Here is a 27633-nt window from a genome sequence, read left to right as displayed (position 1 = left end):
TGTTCAAAAATATCGATTTAACATTTTCCCATATTCTATGCAGCGAAAGTATTTTGAATGTTTTTAGTTTAATGCATTCAGCAGTTAATGTCTTAAGAATTTTCATATCATGCCTACTAAGATAGTTATGGAATTATTTTTGACCCCCTAAATCTATTTTTACATGCTTTATATTAGCTTCACCTGTATGTTTGTCTGTCCGTCTGTAACTCTTTCGACTAAGTTTTCTTTTCTTGCAAAGCACATACTTTTACCAGTTTCAATTGTTCCTTCCTCTGTGCTAGCCTTTCAGCTTGCTTAACCACGCCGAAAAAAAAAAATGTTTTTTTTTTTTTTTTTCCGGTAAATTCTAAGATTATATCCATACATATAACTGTAAATGATTGTCTGTCCGTCTGTAACTCTTTCGACTAAGAGTGAGTGTCTCATGATTGTAAAATGTCCCACCAATTTTATTACGCTCGTTAGCCGAGCGGTCTAAGGCGCGCGACTTCTGTGACATTAGCTTTCGGATTCAGCGATCGTGGGTTCTACTCCAGGCCACGCCGAAAAAAATTTTTTTTCCGGTAAATTTTAAGATTATATCCATACATCTAACTGTAAATGATTCGGAGAGACTTTACCATTTCTTTGTGACGTTGCAACTCCAAATAGTTATCTCAGATGGTAATAGGTAGTGTCGGTAACTCATTTCCCTATGATAATTATACATAAATATAGTTTAAAAAACTAAAAAAACATGCTTTTAAAGAATATCAAACTAAAAAGTTAAAAATAAATATAGTTTAAAAAACTAAAGAAACATGCTTTTAAAGATTATCCAACTAAAAAGTAAAAAATAATTTTAAAATTTAATTTATGACAATAGTATATATGCAATACTAGTATAAATGAGAAAAAAGCATGGGGCGCTTAATATACAAAAAATATGGCACAAAGCGCCTCAAGCTTTTTTCTCATTTATACTAATATTGCTTATATACTATTGTCATAAATTAAATTTTAAAATTATTTTTTACTTTTTAGTTTGATAATCTTTAAAAGCATGTTTCTTTAGTTTTTTAAACTATATTTTTCATCCCTTACACGAATACGTGAAAGTATATATATATATTTCTTAGACCACGGTTTATAAAAATATTAAGATGGTTATTAAAAGTTTCGACGAATTTGATACAAAGAAGGTTTGAATTTTTTTTTTAAATTTCAATATCGGTTTTTACGTTTATAGTTTGTTTCAAAGAAAATTCTTTCAGTCATATGTTTTACAGAAAGTTAAGGAGTTTTGCATTAAATTAAAATGGATTTGATAGTTTACCTATATATTTAAAAAAAAGTTGTCTTTCAACCATTGTTATTTCCACATATGGAAATAATTATTTGATATATAATATTTACTTTGGACAAACGTTTTCAACAATATTAAAAAAATTGAACAAAATAAACATAAATTTGATAGAGTACACGATAAGGAATATTTAATAACCTACTTCAGCCCCAGATTTTTTCAAAATATTGCACTAATGGTTTGTCTTATTAAAAATTGTTTCAGAAAATTGTTTTAGAAAAAAAAAATTATATTTAAAAACAATTAGAACTGATTTAATAGTGAACCTACTAATGTGTCTATGAATTATGTTTTAATCCTACCCCTCATTTTTTCAACCCCTTGAAGTAATGGTTCGTCTTATCAAAAATAGTTTCCGACAAATATTTTGGATAAAATTAATGAATTTTACAAACAATTTGAGCAGATTAAATATTGCACCTACTAAGGGAGTAATGATATATTTTAAATCCTACCCTTCATTTCTTCAACCCCTTGCAGCAATGGTTCACTAATCAAAAATTAATTCAGATAAATGTTTAGATAAAAAATACATCAACAAAAATTTGTACGAATTTGATGTTTTGCCTACGAAGGTAGATATGAATTTTTTTTAGTCCTCCAACCCTTGTTTCTACAACCCCTTGCAGTTATGATTGGTCGTATCAAATAATTATTTATACAAAGGATTTTGGTATTACTTCTACCAGTTATAATACTTTCAAATGGATATGATATTTTCCATATTACGGGACTAAAAGATTTTTCTGTTTTTCGAAAAAAAAAAATTATTTCTACTTTTTGGTCGGATGTTGTCCATTAACGAACTCGACAGAGATTGTGAAAAATTTTAAAGTTATCTTGTCCAATTGTGATATATATATATATATATATATATATATATATATATATATATATATATATATATATACACACATAGAAAATTTTGATTTGACGATGTTTTTTGGGTCTGTGTACCATGAAACGTAAAACTATATAACATTTTTCTATAAGTCGCTACAGGGTTACGGCTTTAATAGGTTGTATTTATTTGAAATCTACCTAAAATTCCGAACAAAATTAATTGATTAATGTTTAATAAAAATTATTGACATTAATGGAAATTTGAAGCAAAAAATTCTCATATGCATTATTTCTTTGGATTTTCCGTACCTTAACTCTCATAGCAACATGATTCGCAATATTCTAACAAGCTTTTGTTGCTTCACTTTTAACTAACTATGTAAACAGATCTTGTTAGTCAACTTTAATTTACTTCTAACTAACGTATCGATTTGAAACATTTAAAATCTATGCAATATTAATTTTAATAAAATAATTTCATACTATAAGTCTTAAAGTTAATGGGAAAGTTTCGAAGGCGAAAAATACAACTACTTTCGAGCAATAGGCAATAACCATGGCTTCTTTACATTCATTGGTCCGGGGCATGGTGGGAAATTTCCCGAAGTCTTCAGCCCACCCTTTGATGGGGTATCAAAACCACAAAATTTTTAAAATTTCAAAAATCTACTTCTACTTACGATGGGCTTAAATGTGTTCTCACTTTTCATGTTAATATAACTTCCATTAACTTCAGTATTACTTAAATCATCAACGTCCTTCAATTTAAGTTCTTTGTCGAGATCAGGTGAGCTATGAACATAATCACGTTCAAGACATGGAAAATTATTGTCATCATGCAGCACACTCTTCTTTAGAATAGTAGCTCCATCATTGTCCAGTAACTTGTAAGTGAACTTGGCTTTACAAGTTCTACTGTGTCTTTTTAAGCTTTATCTTCGCGTAAAAGACTTGCTACAAGAACACTACTTATTATATTCCGTAGTGGGGTTTTCACACAGTCTTTCTTCTTGTGTTGTCTAGCATTCTTACCCAGGACAGACCCCCTTGCTGGAGTATCTACAGCGGTGTCCTTTTTATACAGCTTCATGTAACGAACTAGAATCTATGTAAGTTTCTGCAACTAAAACCAGATGCCAAGATAGAGTTTTAAATTGGAACATTTACTTAAATAGAATTTTTAATATTTCGTTATTTTAATCCATACAATAAACTTATCTCAAGTTGTTCCTATTCTTTCAACAGATGTCACCACGTGTTGTGTTGAGGTAAATATTTTTTTTATTTTTCATGTAGTATGTGGGATGCTCACTTTTGTTCGCAAGAGAAGATATTTCATGGAGAAGGAAGTTCGTCTTCCATGATCGTGTTTCTCAGCTCTTTTAAGGCAAAGTAATCGATTGAGTAATGAATCATTTGTATGATTTCAAACCTGAATAAAGTATAGCAAGTGCTTTTTAAGTAACAGGAATTTAGCAAAAGAAACGAAACTCTGAAGAAAATTAATTTTATGTCTTATTTGGAAAAAAATAAAGGCAGGGATTGTATTCTCAGGAATAATCAGAGTACTCGAAGAATATCACCAGAAGTCTCACCAGGAATTACTAGGAGCACACGGGAAGTCAAATAAAATATTAACATGTGTAATCAGGATCATACGGAGAAAACCAAAAAAAGTCTCGCCAGGAATGACCAGAAGAACTTGGAGAAAATCAACATACAACTTGTAAAATTAAACTGACAAATTAAATGAAATAAAAAAATACAAAGAACCTTTGTCAGCTTGTGAACTTCTCCTTTTTTCATCAAGGATAGACTTCTTGCCCAAGCCTGAATATGTTTGTGTAGAGTTATAAATTTTAAAGAAACGGAATCAGATATTCATAATAACGATAAAGGTGGTAAGCATTGGGAGGGTGAAACTCTTTATGATTTTTCAATTTTTTAAAAGTGATATTCAAAATAAATATATACCTTAAGAATTGAGCTAAGAATTTAATGGTTCATCCTAATTCCACCCACATTAACATAAGAAATCTTCTTTACATATTGTGTTGGATAAGTTCACTAACAACTTGTATAGTAAATATTTATCTTACTTATAGACGGTAGTTGTCTTTCTTTTTAAGTTTATATTACTTTATCTTTTTGAACTGGTATCCTCATAATTCAAATATGTTTCACGTTGTTATAATTGTTTATATGTTTCATAGATATTTTCTAAATTCATGCTGAAATTTATGTCGCTTCAAGCAAAAATAATAGCATAAGATGTCTTCATACAATTGTTACTAAAATTATGACAGTGGTGAGTATGTTAGTGCACGTATAAATAATAAACAAAAAAATTTTGCATCAATGGTTTGAGATTTCATTCGAACATTTTACTATGCTGGTATGTAAAAGATGAAATAATTTATATATTTGGTGATGGATTAAATTTTATAGTTGTTAAATACTGTCTATTTTGCGCAAAACAATTTATTTGTTGTGTAAAATAATTTTTACTCACGTATTTGATTATTTGCTGTATAAGTTAATGCTATAAAGCAGTTTTGGAACGGCTTGGTGTTATAAAATGGAGGAGCATCTAGAGATCCTATCAGTTATCAGCATCTAGATTGTTTTTTTTCTCATGAAAAATTGTATTCTGAGCCTCTAGTAGTAAAACTCATATAAACGTCCCTGAAAAAAAGCGAGAAGGTGAGATATTTCACAAAATTTGGGGTGGTAGATAGGTCACCATTCGACAAGATGTCAAAGGCATGTGTCGTTTTCCGAGCAGCCGCTTGTTCCACGATAATATAGCTGCTTCGGTTTGATGGAGAACACTCATATCACCCCCGCCTATTTCCCTCCCGTTGCGACGAGAAAGCGTAAAATAGCGAATATTTGTCGTACACATGCCTCTTCCTTGTTCGTAGCTCCCGTAAATAGCAGACGATCAATAACTTGGCTGGCTGGTGTAGTTCAGTGGGTCGTGGAGGGTGGATGGGTTGAGTGAGCCAGGCTGGAATTTGAGGGCTGATGTATTAATCCAATGAGTTAACCCATAGGAGGTCAACCTGTTTTTTTTTTATTAAATCCCGTGTGCTAGGTTGATCACGGTGAGAAAAAAAAATCAACGATCATCTTAACCCTAGTAGTGGAGCCAGCTCTATACATCATGAGATATGGACGTAAAACTGTGTGTGGAAAACTCCACCCTTCTAATTCCACTGAAGCACTCCCTTTTAGGAAAGGTGAGAGATAAACGAGTAGCGTCCATTAACGTGGTCCAATAATCGTCCATCAACCCTCTACCTTTTTCCACCGACACAAGCGGATGGTTTTTTTTTAGGTGTTTTAAGGGAAGGGGTGGGGGGATGCAAGGCTGTAAGAGGGACAGCCGGCCGATTGGATATTAAACTTGGAATTCGAGCACATTCCCGGCGTTTGAGTTGCGATTCTACTCCCCTCCCCTTCGCCGGGAGACACACGCCACCCTTCCCCTCGCCGAACTCACCCCCGCAGATACAATCAGGACTGCAGCTAGCCACAGATCTCCGCGCCAAGCTTCCTGTAGCCACCCGGGTTTCATTTCATTCCATTTGCATTTTTCTTTTGATCGCTGCCTGATCCAATCCCCAACATTTATTTGACTTTTAAATTTATTTGTGAACGAATTGAGCTGGAAGGGTTATTCATGGCGTATATAAAAAAGGGGCTGCCATTTGGTTCCTACGAAAGTATTACACAAAAGGCTTCCGAATTAGGGGTGAAAAACGTTACAATGTAAATTATTTTTATCACTTATTTTTTCTTTTCATTTAGATTTAGTGAATTGTATAGTGTCGTTTTACTTTCGATGGCAATTCAATTTTCCAGAATCAAAATTTCTCGTATACTAAAAAAAATTCGTTACAGAAAGAAAATTGCCGAAAAAAGGGTATATTTTTAATCTTTCAAAAATCATGGAATCATTGAGCCGGTTGTGCTGAATATAAATTTTGGTCAATATTTAAAGGTCTTATTTAAGTCATGTAATAGAAAAGGGTCATATTTTGAACTCATCATTAAGAACAAGATAATTAATAAGAAATTGTTCTATTTCATTACATACTATTATTAGGAAATGTATTTGCAAGGTATTAAAGTATGTTTTATTCGTCGATTACCTTTATTTACAGGTCTATCTATAAATCCATTATGACTAAAAAATCCAATTTAATACCATATTTATTGGAGACAATTTAACATTATTTCTACCACACTTCGTAGGATTAGCAGGAATAACCCTACGATATTTTGATAGAGACGAAAACACTGAAAAACACAAATCACAGAATTTAAAGGATACGTCAGCTTTATCCTGAATTTAATAAACGTCCCATAATTTTTATGGTGTGGTTTCGAAAAATCGAGGAAAAACATAAATCATTATGTTTAGATTCTTTGATTATTACACTGCTATTTTGGACACAAATTTTTATAACCCTTTTAGACAACCTTGCTTAGTAAATTATTAACATCCTGTATTTTCGCAGATGAAATTAAAACAAATTTAAGGAATGTAAAAGCCCAAATTCATCTAATTTTTTTGGGAGTTTGAGAACGTAAATTTGCTTGATTGTTAGTTACTTGTAAGGCAGAAAAGAATTTGTAACTTAGGTTGTTTCTTTTAATATTTTGTTTCGTAAAAGCTAATGTTTTATGTCGCTCTTTATTTTATAAACTATATTTAGGTGGTTTAAAACAACGCCATTGATAGTTAACAATAATTAAGCAATATGTCTATAAAAGAATATCCCAGTTATAAGTTTTAAATGTAAAAACTGTAAGAGTTGTAGAGTGTTGGTTCTATGTCACAATTAAAGAGTTACTTAAACTGTTTTGTGGTTTTATCGCTTGCAGCGCCACCTAGGCAAAAAAGAATAAAGCGTTTTGTGTTCTGCAATTTGCTAAGAGTGAATCTGTGATTTCAGTTAAACGTGTTTTCTCCATTCTAATCTCTTTGTACGAGAGTAGTTGAACGTCGAAGTCCCTGACCGTTTTATAGGTTGCAATGGTCGAGACGACAGAGCTCTTTTTAGCTGGTCTCCTAATTCACCTGACATAACGCCGTGTGATATTTTTTTCCTTTGAGGCTTTATAAGAGATGGTGTCTATGTTACGCCGCTACCAAATTGTTTGCCACAGTTGAGACACAGAACTGAAGAGGCCATTGCTTCCATTGCTCCAGAGGTGTAAACCAAAATGTGGGAAGAATCTGACTTTAGTTTAGATGGTAGATGGTAATGGTAGATATTTTGAACATTTGTATGAAAAGCTAGCTTAGTTTACCTTCAATTTTATATATAACTAGTGACCCTTAAATATCTTTTGATTATGAATGTTATAAAATCGAAAAAAACTAATTTTGTATTCATTTGTAATGAAAATATTACATTGACCAAAAAAAATTATTTTGATTCGATCACTACCAAACTTCACATGATCACTCTGGACTAATCTGAAGATTGCCTGAAAATGTCATCTAAATCTGTATAGCCGCTTTGGAGTCCATATGGAATATAAACCTACATACAAACATACATCGATTTTTATATACATAGATTTGTGGTTAATAGTCTAAATTAAACTGTTATAATATACCTACTATTGAAACTGGGACTTTTTTAATGTATATTTACGGTAGCTGTCATATGCTCGTTTAATCAGTCACGTGACAACCAGTTTAAACCGTTCATTAAATTATATAATGTCAATGTTCCTAATGGCAAGAATCATTAAAGGAACGTGGATGTGGTTGGGCAGTTATCTATTCCGTGTTCAAGCCAAGCGGCTAGGCGGGAAGCGAGTCCCGTGTCTTTCTTCGCTCAGCAAAGCGAGTGAGTCTGGCTGGGGAGTCGCTGCCCTGCAATCATTATTTTTGACGTGACAACGTCTAATAAATCGATGAACGCTGGCTGCACGCACGCACGAAAAAGGATGACTCATTGTACCGTTACGCACATTGTACGCTTGCGCCGCATCTATCTCTCTTCCACTCGATTGGAACAACCATCGATTTGACTTTTTCGAGGCACATTAAACTTAAAACACTCCCATTCGTTTCCTACTTTTCCTATCATCATCCTATCCTTCACAGAATAACACAGATTGAAAGAAGTTAAATAGCAAAGATGTATAAAAGTTATTGTTAAAATAATCTCTTCGTTAAAGTAATAAAAATATTTGAATTAATGAGTGCAAATAAAAGTAAATTTATCAATTAAATTGTAGATTTTATTTCACTCCTTCTTTGTATCCATAGAAAATAGTGATAATTCAATAAAAATGATTCAATTTTATTCATAAAATTATGCAATCATTTCATCAATGTTTTGTTATGATTTTAGCACGTTAAACTATCCTCCGTAAACCGACTTTACAGACAACCAATTGTTTGTGAATGAAGAACTGAAATATTCATGTCAAATTACGTATATTTTAAAATTAATACTTTTACATGAAAACAACTGTATCACTACGAAATAGTGTTCGCTGTTATACTGCGTTCGGATTCTTACCCAGGCATTTATTCTTTGTGTTGTCCCAGTACCTCTAGTATTTAAAGTCATTTGTGAACCGTTCTCAGAATAGCTTTGCAGTAGTGACTGCACACATTGATAAGCAAAGTAAAGTCCAATTGTGTAACATTTTATCATCTCTTCCATAGGTTGAAAATTTTATGTCAATTTTCTTAAGAAATACTGAGTAATATCGCGGGAAAAGAATGTTTTTGGTGCATGCAAAAATAACCACAGCCATGTGTAGTACAATGTTACAATATATTTCTTGAAGTATCAAAAAAAATTGGTTGTCTGTAAAGTCGGTTTACGGACGATAGTTTAACGTCACAACGTCATAACAAAACATTGATGAAATGATTGCATACATTTATGAATAAAATTGAATCATTTTTACTGAATTATCACTATTTTATATGCATACAAAGAAGGAGTGAAATGAAATCTACAATTTAATTTATAAATTTAATTTTATTTTCACTTATTAATTCAAATATGTTTATTACTTTAACGAAGAGATTATTTTAACTATAACTTTTATACATGTTTGCTATTTAACTTCTTCCAATCTGTGTCATTCTGTTAAGGATAGGAAAAGTAGGAAACGAATGGGAGTGTTTCAAGTTTAATGTGCCTCGAAAAAGGCTAATCCATGGTTGTTCCAATCGAGTGGAAGAGAGATAGATGGGGTGCAAGTGTACAATGAGCGTAACGGGACAATGTGCGTAACGGGACAATGAGTCATCCTTTTTCGTTCGTGCAGCCGGCGTTCATCGATTTATTAGACGTTGTCACGTAAAAAAAATTGGTAAAAGTACATAATAGCTATATGTTTTTGGTGGTACCGGCGCGCGGGAGGGGCGGGAACAACATCGTGGCAGGGGCTGTACCGCCCCCGCCGCGGCGGGAACTTAATTAAGGGCGGCGGGAGCGAGGGCGCCCGGCCCGCCTGTTTACCGACAAGATGGCGCCGCGTCACGTGGTACGGGGACGCGGCAGCTGGTCCCAGGCTCGTCTCCCCCCCCTCTCTCCCTGCTGCACCGGGTCAGGCCCTGCCAGGCGTGATTCACGCCCGCTTCACCCGGGCAGCGACACCAGACACGCGCGGTCCCGACTTCCTAGAGTCTTGTTTACCGTAGAACTGGCGCGGCGTGGTGTGGTGACCAACACATTTGACACGCATTTCATTTTGTGTGATATACCATTGTAGAACAACAGCTTTACGGTTAAAGTATTTTTTTAACAAAATAAAAAACAGTCATTCCTTTTTTGAGAAACATTTGTAGACACACACATACGCCAATGCTTACACGTAAGAGTTACAAAATAGCCATTAAAAAATGCAAAAAATGCGTGGAGAAAAATATTTATTCTACATTATCACTATTCTATAGTCCGCTTACAAGTTGCTGCGGATTAAAAAAGCACATAATAAAAAATACTTCTGATACATGTATATAAAATAAAAAAAAATATTTGACAAAAACTTATGACTATATATAAATATATATTTAAAGTGCATCTGTGCTAGTTACCGATAATTTTAGCAGCAATAAATTAAGTGCCAGAAAAAGAAGAATATAATATAAAAATTCAAAATTTCGTAATTACAAAAAACAAAACCAGCAAAAATCTTTCGGGCATAATTACATATATATTCATAAAATACAACTATGCAAACGGTTTATTAATTCAATTATTAACTTCAATGCTATAAGAACATTTAAAATTAAAACAAACATTTTCGAAAAGGCATAAGAGCAAAGTTAAAAATTTTATTAAAATATTTCCTATGACGCATAGGTACGTAGATTTCCAATAAAGGACAAAATTTTCACGGTTTTTCTTTTTTAGCTAAACTTTCTGAGATACATATAGAAATTTTTTAGTAAAATTAAGCATAGTTATTCGTAAGGCTTATAAGGCACCCATTTAAAAATTAGGAATATAAAAAGAAACATTTATTTAACAAATAAGACATGTTCCACTTAACTAGCTGTATTTCAAAAGTTTTTCTAATGTTACACTTTTATTATTTTATTCACATCTCTATTTGTGCTTCATGATACGATTGTCTCCAAGGTATACATATCTCTGGCGTTACAGAGTCAGTGAGTCTAGGATGAACGTAACTGTATATAAGACTATTGAAAAGTGTGACAAGAATTTCCTTATAACTCCTTGTTAGGGAAGGGAATTACAAATGTTTATACGACAGATATAATTGTGACATCAGAATTACAAATTGGAGGTTAAATAAGATTGTTTTATCTCTTTAAGTCATATTTTATTGCAATCACATAAATCTACAAGGTCATATCGTGTGTCTGTTTCTTTATCTTTACTGCATGTTTGCATGCTAAGTGTATTTATGTCAATGATAAAATGTTTAATGGGATTATTTTGAAACATGCTTTTGTTTCTTGCACCACGCAGATAAGCACACGGCTTCTGTATGAAGTAAATAATTAAATAAGATTTTTAACGCGCATCAGATCATTAAACGGGCCAGCTTTTCGGCTCTTAAGTAATTAGCCAAAAGTATTAACAGCTTTACTTATAACACAGTTATAGGGAGAGTTTAGATATTTTATAGTATACTTGTGTTAAATTTATGTAAAGAATTTTATCTAAAATGGATTTGTTTTATGGTATTATGGAGGTGTGTGTAAAATAAACAAAGATGTGGTGATATTACTACTTCATTAATTTGATATATTACAGTCAGACGTATTCAAAATCACTTCTTGGTGGATAAGTAGGGTGTCGGGAACCAAATTTTGTAGGTCCATTTAAATAACTTTGTTTTCTGGTAAATATTAACGTTGCGTTGTATTTATTTGGCTAATCCTTCCTTAAAATAAAAAAAATAAAGGTAATTATACTGAAAGTTATGCCAGTTATCGATTACAGTACTGAACTTGTGGTAATACATATTAACTGACTTCAGTACGACAAGCCGATCGCGCCTCTGTACCGGCGTGTAAGACATTCGGTAGTAACGATATTTTAGTTTTTTTTTACAAACTCCACAGTTTTTCATAAAGCAAGAAAGTATATTAGAAATAAACACAACGGAAGGAACAAATTAAGCTGCGTGGCGTAATATCTGCAGAGCAGAGCAGGACGGCATGATAAACAAACTTGGGTAACACATTTGTCTACACACTGTATGTTGTGTTTCAGTTAAGTGAGGCAGTTGTTGGAGCACTTGCCTTGTGATTGTGGTATTGGTTCGGTAAAGTACAATGTTGAAAATACATATCGAAGCCTAAAAAATAAAAATGTTGAGTTAACAATAGCACAATGAAGTAACCTGTAAAATAAAAGTAAAATGTTTGACACACTTTGTGAAAAGCTTGGAACGCTTTGCAGGAATGATTTACTTATTACAATTCACGCTATGTTCCCAATGTTCTCAATGTTCAAGCTACCTGAGTTTCTGACTGCCAACCCAGAGAACATGGGTCGACGTCCGTCACAAGCATATGAGTTCCAAAACAAATCAGCCATGGCGTGTGCTTGTAAAGTCCAGCATTAAACCTCCCGTCATTATAAGAGGACTTAAATGTAGTATATTAAAAATGTCACAAAATATGCAAAAAACACATACAAAATTAAAAATTAATAGTTACAAGCATACATTTTAAAATATTACATTTATTGCCTTTTTTTCATGTTTTGTGTTTTAAACTATCTAATTATTGAAAACAGCCGATAAATTGCTTGAATGTAAAATATTTAATCAATGACATATATTTAATCTACATACATAAAAAATTAACTAATGGTCAAGAGAAAAAAAGAGATTAAATGATCTTCATTGTATTATTGTTTCGTTCGAACGTCTGGATAAATGGTTATTATAATCGGGTGTTGGAAAAATAAGCTAATACTGTGGCTCATTAAAAAATCGTAATTTTAACTTTTCTTACCATGTTTGGCTCTTAACTTTTGTACTCCCAGAAGAAAATACCAAATAAAAAATGAAGTTTTTATTCTAGTAGACGACTCTTTATTTTTATTGACTAACTAATCTCACACTCTCACCGTAATTCACTGTTCACAATTTTTCCAGTGAAATGAATTTTTATACAATGTTCTTAAAAATGTAGAGAAAATGTAGATATTTTAAGGAGACGGGTTATCTTACGTAGTTCGTAGTTGGTTATAAAAATTAAACCTAACATATAAATGTAGTAAACCCATGTTCGACGATAATAATTAATCGATTATTATTAAACAAGGTTTTAATATATATACTATTAAAAAATAAAATTATTTTTCTACATCAATTAGTTTTGTGTAAAAGCAGATTTATTCGTTTCAAAATGAGATAGTTGGTTTTTGAGAGAATAAAATAAGTAAGAAAAATAATGGAATTATGTTTATTCAATGGTATGCTTACTATTAAACAGTGAAATTTTTAGACCCAATTTTAGTAACAACATTTTAAAAATTTATATCTTTTTACTCAAAAAAATCCTTTCCTAGAGCAGACATTTTTATGTCTAAAGTAACAAAAAACTCAACTCGAGGATTATTGTATTACCAACAATTGTCTAACATTTTTGCAATCATAGCCTTACATTCCTAGAGTTATAATTCGTTATTTAATTTCTGATTGTTTGTGATCCTCTCAAGTTTATGATGATCTTATATACTCTTACGAAGATTTGCGTCTCTGTATGTATTGTCATGTGCCGTGCGCCTGAGCGCGCGGAGAACGCAACCCGCCCTGCAGAGAGCGAATGGCCGCTAGTCACTGCGCGGGAAAGCCTCGACTATCTTCGGAGCCGCTCGGCCATCCTCGTGTTTGGTGTGGAATTGAGCGGAAACCCCGCTCAGCTATTCCGGATCCATGAGCAGCGGGAAGCTTCTGGAAACTGGGGGAAGCTTGCCCAGGACATATATATAGGGCCGCCATCGGACGAGTGCCGGGAGACCAAGAGAGAAGGACGAAGGGGAAGGAATTGGATAAGCTACTCAACTGAAGAAGACACTGTCAACGCCATTACGCCGTCAAACCGCTTGCTGCCGTCACTTTGACTGAAATCGTACACAAATGAACTTCGAAAATTTCGATGAGTCCCTCAAGTGTGTATTAACGGCTGAAGTAGGGACAACACTTTGTGGTAGAGTATGTTGTAGTAGAATTTAAGTTGAAGTAGTACAAGCAGTGTGGGACTTGTACTTTGTCTTTGAGAAACTATACGCGTTAATAGCGAGGGACCGAAGTTCAGACTACAGGCAGGCAACCGAGTGACGGAGGCGTAGCGCGACATTAATGACGCTAACCGGACTTGGACGGGTTGAGAAGGTGTTCGGACTTAGTCTTTTCGTCGGCCAATCTTAACTGTACTGGTAAGAGTTGCGGTGCAAACGTTTTGCAGTAGCAACTGTGGCACATTGGCAAATGAGGCAAAAATAGACACTCGTGCAGACTTATGTTTAGCGCCAGCTTGGAAAACAACTGTGAGGCACGAAGAAGCTAGGCTTCTGTGAGACATAACGAACTTTGCCAGTCAAGTCTTTGTTGTCATCTCTGAGCCTCTCGTTGCAGTGTACAGGCCGAGGGAGAATGTAACGACGAGTTGTACTGTACGGTCAGTAAGAAGAGGGGTGGATCCAGTGCCTTTACCAGATTCTTGGTGCTGTATCTGCGAATTCCTGCCGGAGAGCTGTTCTTCCGATAGGTGAAACATAGCGGACGTTGAGGTGTGAAGTTCTAGAGGCCACAAGGTCTGGACGAGGCTACTGACCCAGGGATATTGTGGCGAGTAAACACAACGATCCCACACGCAGTAACCCGTAGAGAATTCTCTTCTTTACTTTCCTGGAATGTACTTTTGAAAATGAACTTTATTCTTGTACCACTGATACGTACTGGGTTAAGGTAAATTTTGAATTAATTTAATGAACATCGGAAAGCTTGTAAATATTTGTTCTTATGTTTCACTTTGTATATAATACTTTGTATACATTCGTAAATAATTTGCACACTATATTTTTTGATATATACAGCCTGCCATATTTCTTGGTGATAATAGTGTGTGAGCGGAGCTATAATATGTTAAAGTTTATACTAGTAACAAGAGAAACTGCGTTACGTAATGATTTTTGAGGCTTTTGCTAAAGTATTATTTTTTGTTGAATCATTAATTATTTTTTTGCCTCTATTATACATATACCTATTTTTGATGGTGTAGGTGTAAATGAACAGTCACGTAACCAAGGCGTGCTGTCTTGTGTCCAAGGTAAAACAGGTATTACAGAGTATATTATTCATTGTTAAAGTTATTGTCAAAAATTTTTGTAATGGTATTCTTAAATGCTGGTTTACTCATCGTTCACAGATGCGTTACGAGCATACCTCTAGTCCATCCAAGTGTATTATTATTGTATCTTGTGCGTACCAGCAATTAATATTCGTGATCCAAAGGGGTTGATAATAAATGAGCATATTTAGACACTTGGTAGTCACTGCTGCTAACCCATCCCCTCTTGTCACAGCTCCCTGTTATTTAAGGTGGGGGCAGATAATACTATCACTGAATGTCTGCACTTAAGTAAATTCTGTAGGAAAAGTAATAACATAAAAGCGTCGTATATAGGTTTCAGCATATTTTATGCCATTACAATCTCATGTCGTTCTTTTTCCTAATTTTCTTTTTTTAAAACATAGTGTTAAATTTATAGAATGCCTGACGGTTAAAGTGAAGGGATACGCCTGTGAACTCATTGGTGTTAAGTGCTTAATTATTGAAGTTAACTATTTTGGATGCGATGAGAGTAAATTTTATGACCGAATTTTAATGCAAACATTGTTGTGTAACGTTTATGACGCGAAAAGGACATATATAACGTACTTGGCCAAATAAATATTGAGATCACTATACTATATACGTTGCTGGGCCCGTTTTAGTTCTCCTCTTTGTGAGATGGTACGTTGATTCATCTTCCGCCTAAAAAATTCGAGAGAGATGTATGAACGAAAGAATAAGTCAGAGAGTGTGCTCATGCGCTTGTTTCAAAAAATGAATATTGGTATCCTATACAGTAATCTGTAATTGCCTTGAATTTTATATTTGCTAGCAGTGCGCTCGCGTTCCTCCTTGTTCAACCAGCAGCGTAGAGAGCGCTGTTGAGAGAGTTCCGGCATTTCCCGCATTTGTATTGAATTTCCTATTTCCTTTAGATATTTGGCATGTTCCAAATGGTAGAATTGTTTAAAGAAAAAAAAACAGTAACACGCACAGTTTCTTATAGTGTATTTAAATAGTGAGTAATATTTATTGTAAGTTAATAATTATTTATTAATAAATAATTATGGTTATACTCAGCACTTATTTTGAAGTGAGTAATAATTTTTTTTAGGTGTGTTTATTTTGAAAAAAAAAAGTCTTCTTTCTCCCTCCCCCCACCCTTCTTTCTCACTATGCCAATTTCCCTTTAAAAATATACTTACAAGTCAAGGTTTCAATTGCCCAAGATTTTTCACTTCAATCACGTGTATTGAGTTACCCGTGCTCTTTTGTTTTCAAACGAATTAAATTGTAATAAAACCGTCTAAAAGACGCGTTCTTAGTTGTCTTTGCAGATCAATTATTGTTTGTACTGCGTCTTAACGATAAAAAAAAATTGTTTCGGCATTAAACATCTAAACTAATGTGGAGTGTTTAGTTTCGTCCCTCATCCAAGCGCCTGTCCACAGTGTGCAATGTCGCGTCCACACCGGGAAGCCTACGATTCACTCGTCCTTCTGGACATACCCGAATACTCACGTTGGCAGGCCTTTTTTTAACACACAAGAGAGCCAAACCCGAAGCTCCCCGAAGTTCATGCTCGCTTTTTTTACCGTTCTATCTCATTGTATAAACCGGTGTGGCATTAAATTTTGCAGTCGATTAGGATGGGTTAGCTATATTATAAATAGTTTAAAACATTGTGGATGGTTGGTTATATTAGATAAGTATAGCTACATTAAAAATACTGTAAAATCATTTTATGGTTGTTAAGCAAATAACTTTTTAATATGTAGCTATCCAGGGCTAGGAAACGGTTTACATGATTTCACAGTATCTTTAATGTAGCTATCCTAACCAAATCAACCTTCCACAATGTTTAAAAGTATTTATTACGTAGCTAACCTAACCAAATTAACCATTAGTATTCATGAGTTGTATATTTATTTACAATGAACAAAAAAACCGAAATGCACGATCGGGCGTTTGGCTCTCTCGTCTGTTAAAAGAAGGCTTGACAACGTGAGTATTCGGGTATCTCCAGAAGGACGAGTGAATCGTAGGCTTCCCGTCCACGCCGGCCGGGGGTGGCAGGCGCCGGCTTGGTTCCTTCGTCCCCCGCGGCGCCGTGTGCGGCGCTAGCTGTCTGCGGAGCTGCGCTCTTGGGGGCGACCTTCTGCCGATACCCGGCGGCGACTCCTCCGTCCGTGCTGGATCGTCAAAGCAATCCTCCAAGTTTCCCGAGTAGAAAAGTACCAGCAGTGCTGGAAGCATCGCACCAACTTTTGGGTTTTGAGAAACGTTTCATTTTGAGAGCATTCTTGCAGAAAGTTTCAAGTAAACATTACGATAATGGTCCGATTAGAATCAGGAAAATGGGAGTTTTCTTACAAGTATGGATGGCTTGCAGCAGCTAGACGAAAAAAAAAATCTCTGTTTAGTCATCCATAGCTTCCAAAATTATATCGTGTTTCATACAGTTACCATATTTTTTTAAGTAGTCTCTAGGTTATAGACTTAAATACCAATACCACACTTAACAATTAAGATGGTTTGTACTTTTGAAATCTGAAGTGATGTTCCGTAATATAACCTTAACTATCAAGAAAAAGGTGTTGAGCATACTACAAAAAAAATCTAGTTTTTCAGTAACATTCATATGATGAAGTATATTTATTTTGATAAGAATTCAATTGTAGCCTATGTTAGTTATCGATAATTTCCCTTAGTTTGTGGTACATATGCCTAAAAGGTTTTTTTCACGGTTTAACTCCGTTTCATCGAATGTACTGTTTCAGAAAGAGAGTAAGTACTTAAAATAATTGAGTATGTGTTTGTTTCAAGGTAGGTTTTTTAAAATTTTTCTTTGATATTGCACACTTGTAGACCTACCTTTATTTATCACTAACCATCAAAGCTCACGTCAGATATTTTTTACGCTCTTGAAGAATGAAATTTAAAATTGTAGATATATTAACTTTTAATAAGAATGAAACATTTATTTGACATGACTTGAGCACATAGAAACATCATACAATAATGTAATATAAGTTCTGAGAGTATAAAAACCTTTCCCGAAAATCATTGAATTAAAAAAAAAAATTATTTATCTTATAATAAGCATACATGTCTATATTGCGCAAAAGATCAAATATTAAAATATTTGATGTATCTAAGGCTATTATTTTTAAGTCAGCAGGATTTTAATATATTTTAGGAAAAAAATTGAAATACAAACTAAAAACACCACTGACGTATATTTCGTTTTTAGATTCCCAAAATTGTGCAAACAAAATAAATACTGTTGTGCGACCTACATGATAAAGTGACGAGAAACTGGATGAACAAATACGTGGACATAATAGGGTTTTATTGATATTACGATGTAGTTTGTGAATCTCTGAATCCCCAAGAAAATGCCCTCACACACCCTTGTCTAAAAACGATCTCAAATGTAAGATTCTTTCTCTACGATTAATAAGAATATAAGAGGAAACTGACTTCTTGATCGACCAGTTCCTGCATTAAAGGAGTTGAAATGAACACAATGGCGGTGTAGTTGTACACTTGCCCAGGTCCAATATTCATGTTCAACTTAGCAGACAATAAAGTTAGCAACGGATCACAGACCATCAATTGAATTGTTGTGGTTGTTATTTAAATAAGAACTATATTTTTTTAATACGAGGTTTATTGTAGGCCTTTTAAAAAAGAGCTACTAATTAGATTTTAGTATATGACTTAATAAAACTGTTGTATATTTCAAGGTTTGCCCGACATTTTGGCGTGTCTTCTTGCAATTCATCTTCAATGGTGAGTGACACTGAAAGCCTGATGGTCTGAACATTATTCAACAGAGACATTCACAGCCGGACAGTGATTGGTCCATGTAGGTTGCCAAAATTTAAGAATTGTTTGGCCAATCTGAATGCATATGTATATTCGGTGCAGAAGCCTTGATTCTGGGTAATTCTTAAATTATGGCCATTTAAAAATTGTTATGATGAAAATAATTCCAAATATGACCTTATCTGAACCATCATTTGTGATGACATTATTGGGAATTTTTTAAGTGAAAATGCTTTGCTGAGGGGCTACAATTTTCGACCGTTACGAAAATTCCGATCGCATGAGGGGACTAAAGTTACGTGGTAGGGGAACTGGTTGAGGAGGAGAGAGAGTGCATCAGCGGCGACGCCACTCCAACGCATGCACTAGCGGTCGAATGAGAAGAAGTTTATGAAGGGGGGATAGGTACGTAGAGTAGCATGCTATATGTTAGTTGTAATGGCCAGAAGGGAAACGACAGGCGAGAGGTATAAATGACGCAACAGTGATGTTACGGAATTCTCGTAACGCTGCTTGTATTTGTCTACTCCTCAGTTTTCGTAACGGCTAACGATTTACTGTATGTCAACATTTTTATTTTATTTAAAGTATCAACAGTTTATTTATTCATGTGGAAAAGAGTTTTTGATATATGAAATTAACTTTTTAGGTATCATTTTTTATTATGTGAATAGTGTGATAAGTGAGGTTAGCTTTATAAGTGTAATTTATTTTTGGTATTTTAACACTGTGATTTGAAATGTCGAAGGAACATTTACTTGGTAGATAGACTATATAAGTGTTATTTATTTTCGATAGGAGTGTTTCTTTGTTCTCTCGTTTCATACAGCTGGAAGTCGTGATTTAACATCATGCCTAAAAATAATATAAAGGCAGAACTGTAAGAAGTAATATCAAAGACAACGTTGGAATAAACTATTAAAAGAGGCGCCGAAAAGTTCCAATGAACTGATGCGAGAGTATAGAGCGCGGAAAAAGGAATTTTATTTTCACCTGAATGTTGTCATGCTGGTTATTCAGATAGTCACAAGACTGTGACAATTTGTTGCATCGATGTTTCCATGTGAAAATTGTATCATCCACATAATATCAGAATTTTTGTTTGAACTTGCTTCCTTGGATAGCTTTCATCTAGAAGTGTTTGAGCTAAAAGAGGTGACAAATGTGAACTCATTACAACTCCTACTTTTTGGCCAAAATAATGGTCTATTTGGAGATGAATGTTGAGGTCACACGGTGGTCCCTTTTTCGATTCTGGTTTTGAAATAATATTTATTTAGGTTTCCGTGGTTTCTTACACTAGAATTTTACTGAACAGTTACTGCATATCAAAATCACCAACAGACAAACTCTTTCTATGCAAATATGTTGGAAGATTTGTAAAAAATTGCCTTCAATATGTGATAAATGATTCAGGTTGTTGTGAGGGATCCTATCAGGAGGTTGTTGTTGTGCTTGAAAAAAAAGCATGTGTTGGTGAGTTTGTAGCATTTAATATAGTGCGGCAAGGTATGCATGGCTTGTAAATTTTGGGTAATCCATAAACAGCAGGTGTTCTACTTGCTTTCGAATATTTCTTTTCTGGAATTCATCTAGTTACAGAAGGTGTGGACAGCAAAGTTTTGCAAAGTTCATTGCTTTACGTCTAAGCCTGTCAACAACGACGAGGGTAAGACATCTGGGCCCAACTTTAAGTCACCATAATAGAGGTCTGTTCTAGACCAAACATTCCATGGTTTAGTTGCAAATACCTTTTATCTCGTAGGATGACGGAATGCATCCTAATAAAAAAACTATTATCAGTCGAGATTTGATCAACTTAGAAGAAGACGTCAAGTACGTTCCCAAAGGTGAACAGAAACATTTTAAGTGATGTGTACAGTGCGAAAATAATCGACCATTTCAAAGACTTGTCAAAAATTAGGTAAACAAAACTTAATAGTAAAAATCTGTCAAAATAATGGAGGCTTTCACTTCAATAATTGAAATATCCAACTATTAAAAATATATTCTACTTAAATCGAAATAACTGTTATAATAATGACTACAAAAACTTTTGACGTATTTTTTAATATTATTTTAAAAACCAACAGTTTAATATTGTACTTTCAATGAACAATTTTTTAATAACATATTTCCTTTGTAAATTGATTATATAATATTACAAATTCTTATAAAATTCTTAACAATAAAAATAAATTCTAATCCTTGTGTTTTACTTTACTCAATTTAAAAACTGTCATTTTTTTAATAAATAGTGGTTTTGTGTGAAATTCCAAGCATAAGATTTGCAATTTAAATCACGTGAGTGGTGCGAACATTATAATACGTAACACATATTGAATTTGAAAATTTTTATTTTGGTATGAATTTTAATATTTCAATTTATTTTTTAACTAAATAATGAAATAAAGGAAGGTGACCTAAAATTTTTCTCTAATTAAAGATGATGATTACTATAATATTCAAGAATAAAATTTTCCAGAGTTAAACATTGTATCCGAGGCTACAAAAAAAACGGCCAAAGTCAAAGCTTAAGTTGAGGGTCAAATACGATGGCTACCATAACTCCACAAATGCAAGATGATGGCATACATCTCGACTCCTCCACCTAACGCTTGCGCTCTGGCATTTTTAAACATACACCCGTTATGATTGCAATGGAAAAATGTATATAGTTTGAAAATTGACATTTTGATTTAGAAAATTCGTGTTCATCTTGAATATAAAAACATTTGGTATAATTGTAAAACAAATAATTAAGAAAATTGTTACTCCTTGGAAACATTTGATTGATGCAGACTCTGGCTCTTTTGCCGGTGTTTTGCCTGGCCCCAGGAATAAATGAAATCAAAAGAATATGCCGTGAAAACCACCGGGATTCAAACCGATTTTACCTTGTTACAAGGTTGGGCATTTATACCACTTTATAAACACAGATCTTTCGTAAAGACTTAAAACATAGATACAAATTAATAGCGCATTTAAAAACTAAATATGCTTAGTCCTACGATGATTTCTATGCTGTTAGAAAAATGAATTCAATATCTTGATAACTTACATAATAAATAACCTTTCAAGATAAGCTGTTTTTTTACTGCCAGCTTTTACAGCTCTGGAAGCCGCTGGTGTACTCGGCAAGAGAGTAATTTAGTTTTACTTTCGCTTGCAAATGTCTTTGCAAGGGAATAACGTCGCAATGGTTGGGCAACCCCGCAAGACGCATTCGCCGCCCTTCAAAGGACCGGCAGCCTTGCTGGCGGCTCCCGGCTTCCCACACGCTCGCACACACACACACACACACACACACACACACACGCACGCACGCCGGCAGCCACTTCGCGCTGCGCTCCGCCGTGATGAATGTGATGGATGGGCGGCTCGGGATTGGTGAACGCGGCGGGTGAATGTGCGGAGGAGGGAGGCATGCTGATTTCACCCGCCCGGGAGTGGGACATTTGTCAGCTCCCCCCCCCCCCCCCAACAACACCCACCGCCCATACGCCAGCGCGTACGTGTGTGAGTAGGGGGAGTGTGGCGGTTCTGGGGTCGAGGTGTATGCGAGTAGGGGGAGTGAATCGGTTCTGGCGCTTTCAATCCCACTCCCCCCTCCCCATCCACTGCAGCTCTTAACACTGTGCCAATGGAGTTCTTGATGCCCCCGACCAACACGCGCTTCACCCTAGCGTGGCTGCAACCAAGTCGAACAATCACATAACACCCACCACCACTTCCACCTCCTACACATCACCCCCCTCATTTTCCTTCGCTCGCTGTTCCGCCCTTCTGCGCACGACCTGTCGAGGTGCAAGTTTGCCGGCCCCCATTCACTCGGGTTTCAGCTCGGTGCCATGCCCCCCCCCCCCCTTCCCCCAACCCCCCCCCCATTTCCCCATTTGCTACCCACTCGATGCTATTCTTGACCTTTTTCTAAAGTACTTGGTTAAGTCATTTAACCTCCTGGTACAACAAGCGTATCTGATGCACAGATGGCTAATATAGATGCAGTCACGGTTAAGTTTTAGTAGTGAAAAACTGATCAAAATTATACATCGTACGAAATTAAAATAAAAAAAGCATTAATTAAAAAGTTATAGCAATATTAATACTAAACACAACTTGTTCAATGAAAGAAATTTTAAAAATTAAATAATATTTATTTTTCATTTTAAATAAAACTTCTATTAATTTTTAACTTAAAATTTATTATAAAGGATATAAATCATATTGTAGGACCATGGGTTTATATTTTACAAATCACTTGTTTAAATTGTGTAGTAACTGTGACACAGTAAAAGTATATCCATGTTATAATCTAAGTTAAATATTGTCGTTGAGAAATAAGAAGTAGGGCCATTATTATTTCTTTCTTATTAAGGTTATGTTACTTTTTTGTCCCGGTATTATGTTTGATAGAGCATAATGGCTATCTATAGCGATCAGTGCAAAACTTTCATTATTTTATACTGTGATCTGTCATTATTTAAAATTCAATTTTTGGTAGATCGCTCTCTTCTGTTTTGTGTTTAAATTTTACGGCACAGGAAGTTTACTTTATTTAAGGCTCTTATTAAAGCTGGACATGCAGGCACCAGCGTATTTGGCACTTAAATACACCAGTAGTAGTCACAAGAGATTATTTAATTTATTTCAATCAATAATATAAATCACATATTGATATTTTCTTTGATTACAGTTTTGATTTAGCAAAACCTATGATGTGTTTTCTTCTTTCGGTTCTTAATTGTTGTATAAAAATTTATTTAATGTTAATTTAAACAAAATGTGTGGCACATTAATGAGAAAGACGTCAGAAAAAGGCAATATATTTCAAATAACTGACCAGTGTAGTTAAAGTGAGTTGGAAAGGAAACACGATTCTATCAAAAACAATACAAAATGGAATTCTTCTAATGAATTTATCAAAATATTCTTGTAGGAATTCTTTTAAAGCTAAATTTCAATGGCGGTTTTAGGTAGGGTATACGATCCATTTATAATGATTTCATTGTCAAAAAAGATTTCCTTTTCCCTTTTAAATATTTGTTTTATCTGCTTACCTACAATCTATTCAGTGGTGTCATATTTTCTCTCAGAGATTTTTTAAAATGTATTTTAAAATATTTAATTTATGAATGTGGTGACATAAAATATTGTCCGTATTTTTGACATGAACTTCAAGCCTACATTTAGCTAGTGCGCATTTTAATTAAATGCTGTTAAATAATACGATATTTTTATTCCAGCGCTGAACTGTTGCATTTCTGATTTGTTGCCTCATTTATCACTCGATGAATGCTAGCTATACCACAGGGTCTTATTCCTCAGACGGCCCGTTATTTAAATTGGTCCCAAATACCAGACAGCAATTTGTCCTGTTGCAAGTAGTGAGAGACTGTCCTACCCTCCTCTCTCACCGCCCCCCCCCCTTCCCCCAACGAACACCACAGCGGTGGTTATCGAAATGTGTGTTCGAGAGGTTTCTTTCGCACGAAATGCGAAAAGGGAGAGACACGCAGATTGGGGTCAGAGGAAAGAAGGGAATAAAAGTGGGCGCGCCCTGACATTTCTTGTTGGGATTCAAGCTGCGAATTGCAATTATCTCTGAGAAGAACAGACAGCAGGGGCATTTAATAAAATTCCAGTTCTCCTCCCCAACTGGCGCTCTTGTCATGTGCCTGAGTAAACTCCCGCATTCCCAGGGGTTTTGTAGGAGGGGGTTGTTGGGGGGGGGGGGGGGAAGGACGTAGCTAAAGGAGCGTGCCCAATAAAACAAGAAGGAAAGTGAATTCAAAAATTGCTGGTGGCAGTGTGAAATTTCACACCGACACCGAGAGAGTAATGGAGTTAATGTCGTATTTGGCATTCCACATTCACTCTCGTTAAAATCTAATTTCGCGGCATCAAGGGATGACTTGAAATGTGGTTATTATTGATTTTCTTTTTTTATTCTGCATGCTACATTTTAAGACCACAGAAATTTCGGGAGTTTCTATGGCGATTTATTAAATAAAGCTCAGCTATTTGTCAACTCAAATTATTTAAAATGTCTCACACTTTAACTTATTATACATATTATATAGTTATTGGTGATTAAACAGTGAACACATTGTTCTGCTTAATAATATTAACTAAGTTTTACATTTACATTTCAACTTAGGATTTTTTATTTGTTTGCAAATATGAAGTTTTTAAAATTGTTAATAGGATTTGTTTCCTTTTGATACAAATTTTTTTAACATAAATGAAAATAATTAAACATTAAATTTAAAATAAAAATACTTACAAAATAATTTTTACTTATTCCTCTAAGTTTATTTGAAACATTGTTTTACGTGTCGTTAAAGCTCTAAATATTTAAGCGTAAATGAATAACGAACATTTTCCATTCAAATAGTATTCTTTGCTACAGTGATTACATTTTGTGAGTTAGAAAAGCAAAAATTGGGCTGCTACCATTTAAACCCTAACTATATGTTCTGCTGTTCAGAATTTATAAATAGCTTTCTATTAACTCTATTTATGCCTGTGTTGGGAAATTTTCCAATTTATTTGAACAATTATTTTTTGAGCTCACTGGATGTTCACGCGTTGACTCATTACACCCAAAAGAAAAACTCGAACAACTCAATTAGCAACTAGACTGAATCATAGCTTTCACCACAAAATGGTTGCGTAAAATCACGATGATGCAATTTGAGTTTTATGACTAATATCACAGATTTAATTTATAACTTCTGGTTAACTTGTTCAAAAAACAGCTAAACATATAACATTTCTGTGTATTCCAGAAGGGTAATAAATAGCAAAAGAACTGATAATTCAATGGAACTTTAAGAACTCAAAAAGCGCAAAATAATCTCCTTGTAAGAAACTTAAAACTGTTGTCCATTTCTTAACGAGTGTCCTTAAATATGTGGAACAAACACTGACTAACTGAGTTATAAGCAAATTGAAGTCTTGGGTTCTGTAGTATTTACCATTTTTATTTTTATTTTGTACGAGTATGTAAATACTTTTCTATGATTTCAGGGAACTGTAATTCAAACTTTTTACATGTTTTCCATACATAAATATCTACACAAATACCGTGCACTAGCAACGCTATTGTACAGCAACTGAGAGTGATTAAAAATTAAATGCGAAAATTGTTGAAATATCTAGCAAGACAATATATGGTTTTATAAGTAGGTATGTAATGGAATTTAAAAAAATAACAACTATACTAGCTACAAGTACCGGTATAACATCTGGTATTAAATAATTCATGAATACATTTTATAATGTTGTCAATAAAGTCTGGACAACATAACATGGTTCCAGAAACAGATGCACTCAAAGCAGTAATAACACGACATATATTAAAGTTAATTACAACCAAGTAAAAATGTCATAGGCTTTCGATGAAACATTAAGAGGTGTTTAATTAGTGTCCCAATATAATGACTTAAATCTTTTACATGGGATGTTATTAATATTAAATTGTAAAAAGTTGGTAGTGTAATGATAAAATAAAAAATTTCTTTCTTTTAGTAGTCTTTTATCATAATATAAAAAATAATGTAAATAATTTTTTATCGTAAATAAGTTGCGATATAATTAAAATATGTTGAAAAGAACTCAAATTAAATTGCTCTTAAATGTAAATAACTTAAAGGACTAGGGGCATGTTTCTCATGATTTACCAATATTATTATAGTTACACGATGTTGATTACAAAAGCAAATAGATCAGATAGTTAAAAGTTCAAATATTAAATTTGTCTCAAATAACCAGTGTTGTATATTACTGTAAATTTTTCCTAATCAGAAGTTTTATGTAAAAATCGCTGGAATAAAATAATTAAATAATTTTTGCTATGTCAAATTATATTAGAATAAAAATATCAGTAAGGGTTTAAATTTTGTCTGTGTTACTCATAAAGTTTTAACAGCAGCTACTGTAGCAAACTCCATGGTAATTAAAATAAGCGGGAAAAAACCTGCTCTTATTGTAACATTGTTCTCTTCCGATATAAGTTTAATTGATGTCTATCTACGTAAACCAGGCTGACTTTTTTGGAAACAAACATCCTACGTCATCTGCAGAAAATTGCTGAAGGGGTTTACATTGTTTCATTTAGCATTTTATAATTTTTGTATGTAATTCTAAAAATTCATTAGAATTAAAATTTACAAGCTCTAAAAACTGTAGACCACAACCATTTCGCTTATGGAAAAATTAAAAAAAAAAAACACTGGAAAAAAAATTCTTAGGCGTTAAAGGATATTATTCTATAAGCAGATCAATTCATTTTTAACAAAATCAAAGGTCAAAACTTATAAAGGTTAAACAAAGGTAATTTTTATATTAACTTTTGTTAATTATGGTTTTTTACTTTAAAAAATACATAGATAAAACTTAAGAATGACATGCATGTCATTATTTCAAATTATTTCATACATCAGAATTATTAATAATTGTTTTATTTTTATTACCTTATTAAATTTACAAATTTCGATACATGTTGAATAAAATATCACGTTTCAGGAAATAGAGTCAAAATGGCTCTCGTTGAAATACATGGAAATCTATTGTGTATAGGCCTAAACGTTAGGAAGAAAACTTTATCTGTGTACTATTTAATGGACAAAAGTCTACTTTTACTAGAATAGGTATGCATATTTGTAAACTTATGAAAAATGTTCTATTTTTAATGTATGTACTCTTTGCTTGTGATCCAAGATAAACACATTTGTAATATTAGATATTTTAAATTTTTCAATGATATGTATTTACATACAATTATTTTATTAAT

At 33.8% G+C, this 27633-nt stretch overlaps 1 protein-coding gene across 1 annotated transcript in view; it reads right to left on the bottom strand.

The window, feature by feature from the left end:
- Positions 1–25436, bottom strand: part of LOC134541725 (collagen, type I, alpha 1b-like) — an 80565-nt gene extending 55129 nt beyond the window's left edge. Inside the window, exons 1-3 of the mRNA XM_063385372.1 lie at positions 25414–25436; positions 22352–22527; positions 9588–9777 (exon numbers count right to left, since the gene is read on the bottom strand). Coding sequence (XP_063241442.1) covers positions 9588–9777; positions 22352–22527; positions 25414–25436 — 389 coding nt within the window. The remainder of the gene's footprint in view (positions 1–9587; positions 9778–22351; positions 22528–25413) is intronic.
- Positions 25437–27633: the final 2197 nt, after the last annotated feature.

Source organism: Bacillus rossius, assembly GCF_032445375.1.
Source record: "Bacillus rossius redtenbacheri isolate Brsri chromosome 4 unlocalized genomic scaffold, Brsri_v3 Brsri_v3_scf4_1, whole genome shotgun sequence".
NCBI lineage: Eukaryota > Metazoa > Arthropoda > Insecta > Phasmatodea > Bacillidae > Bacillus > Bacillus rossius.
The sequence above is the reverse complement of the archived record's forward strand: the minus strand, read 5'-3'. Positions and strand labels throughout refer to the sequence as shown.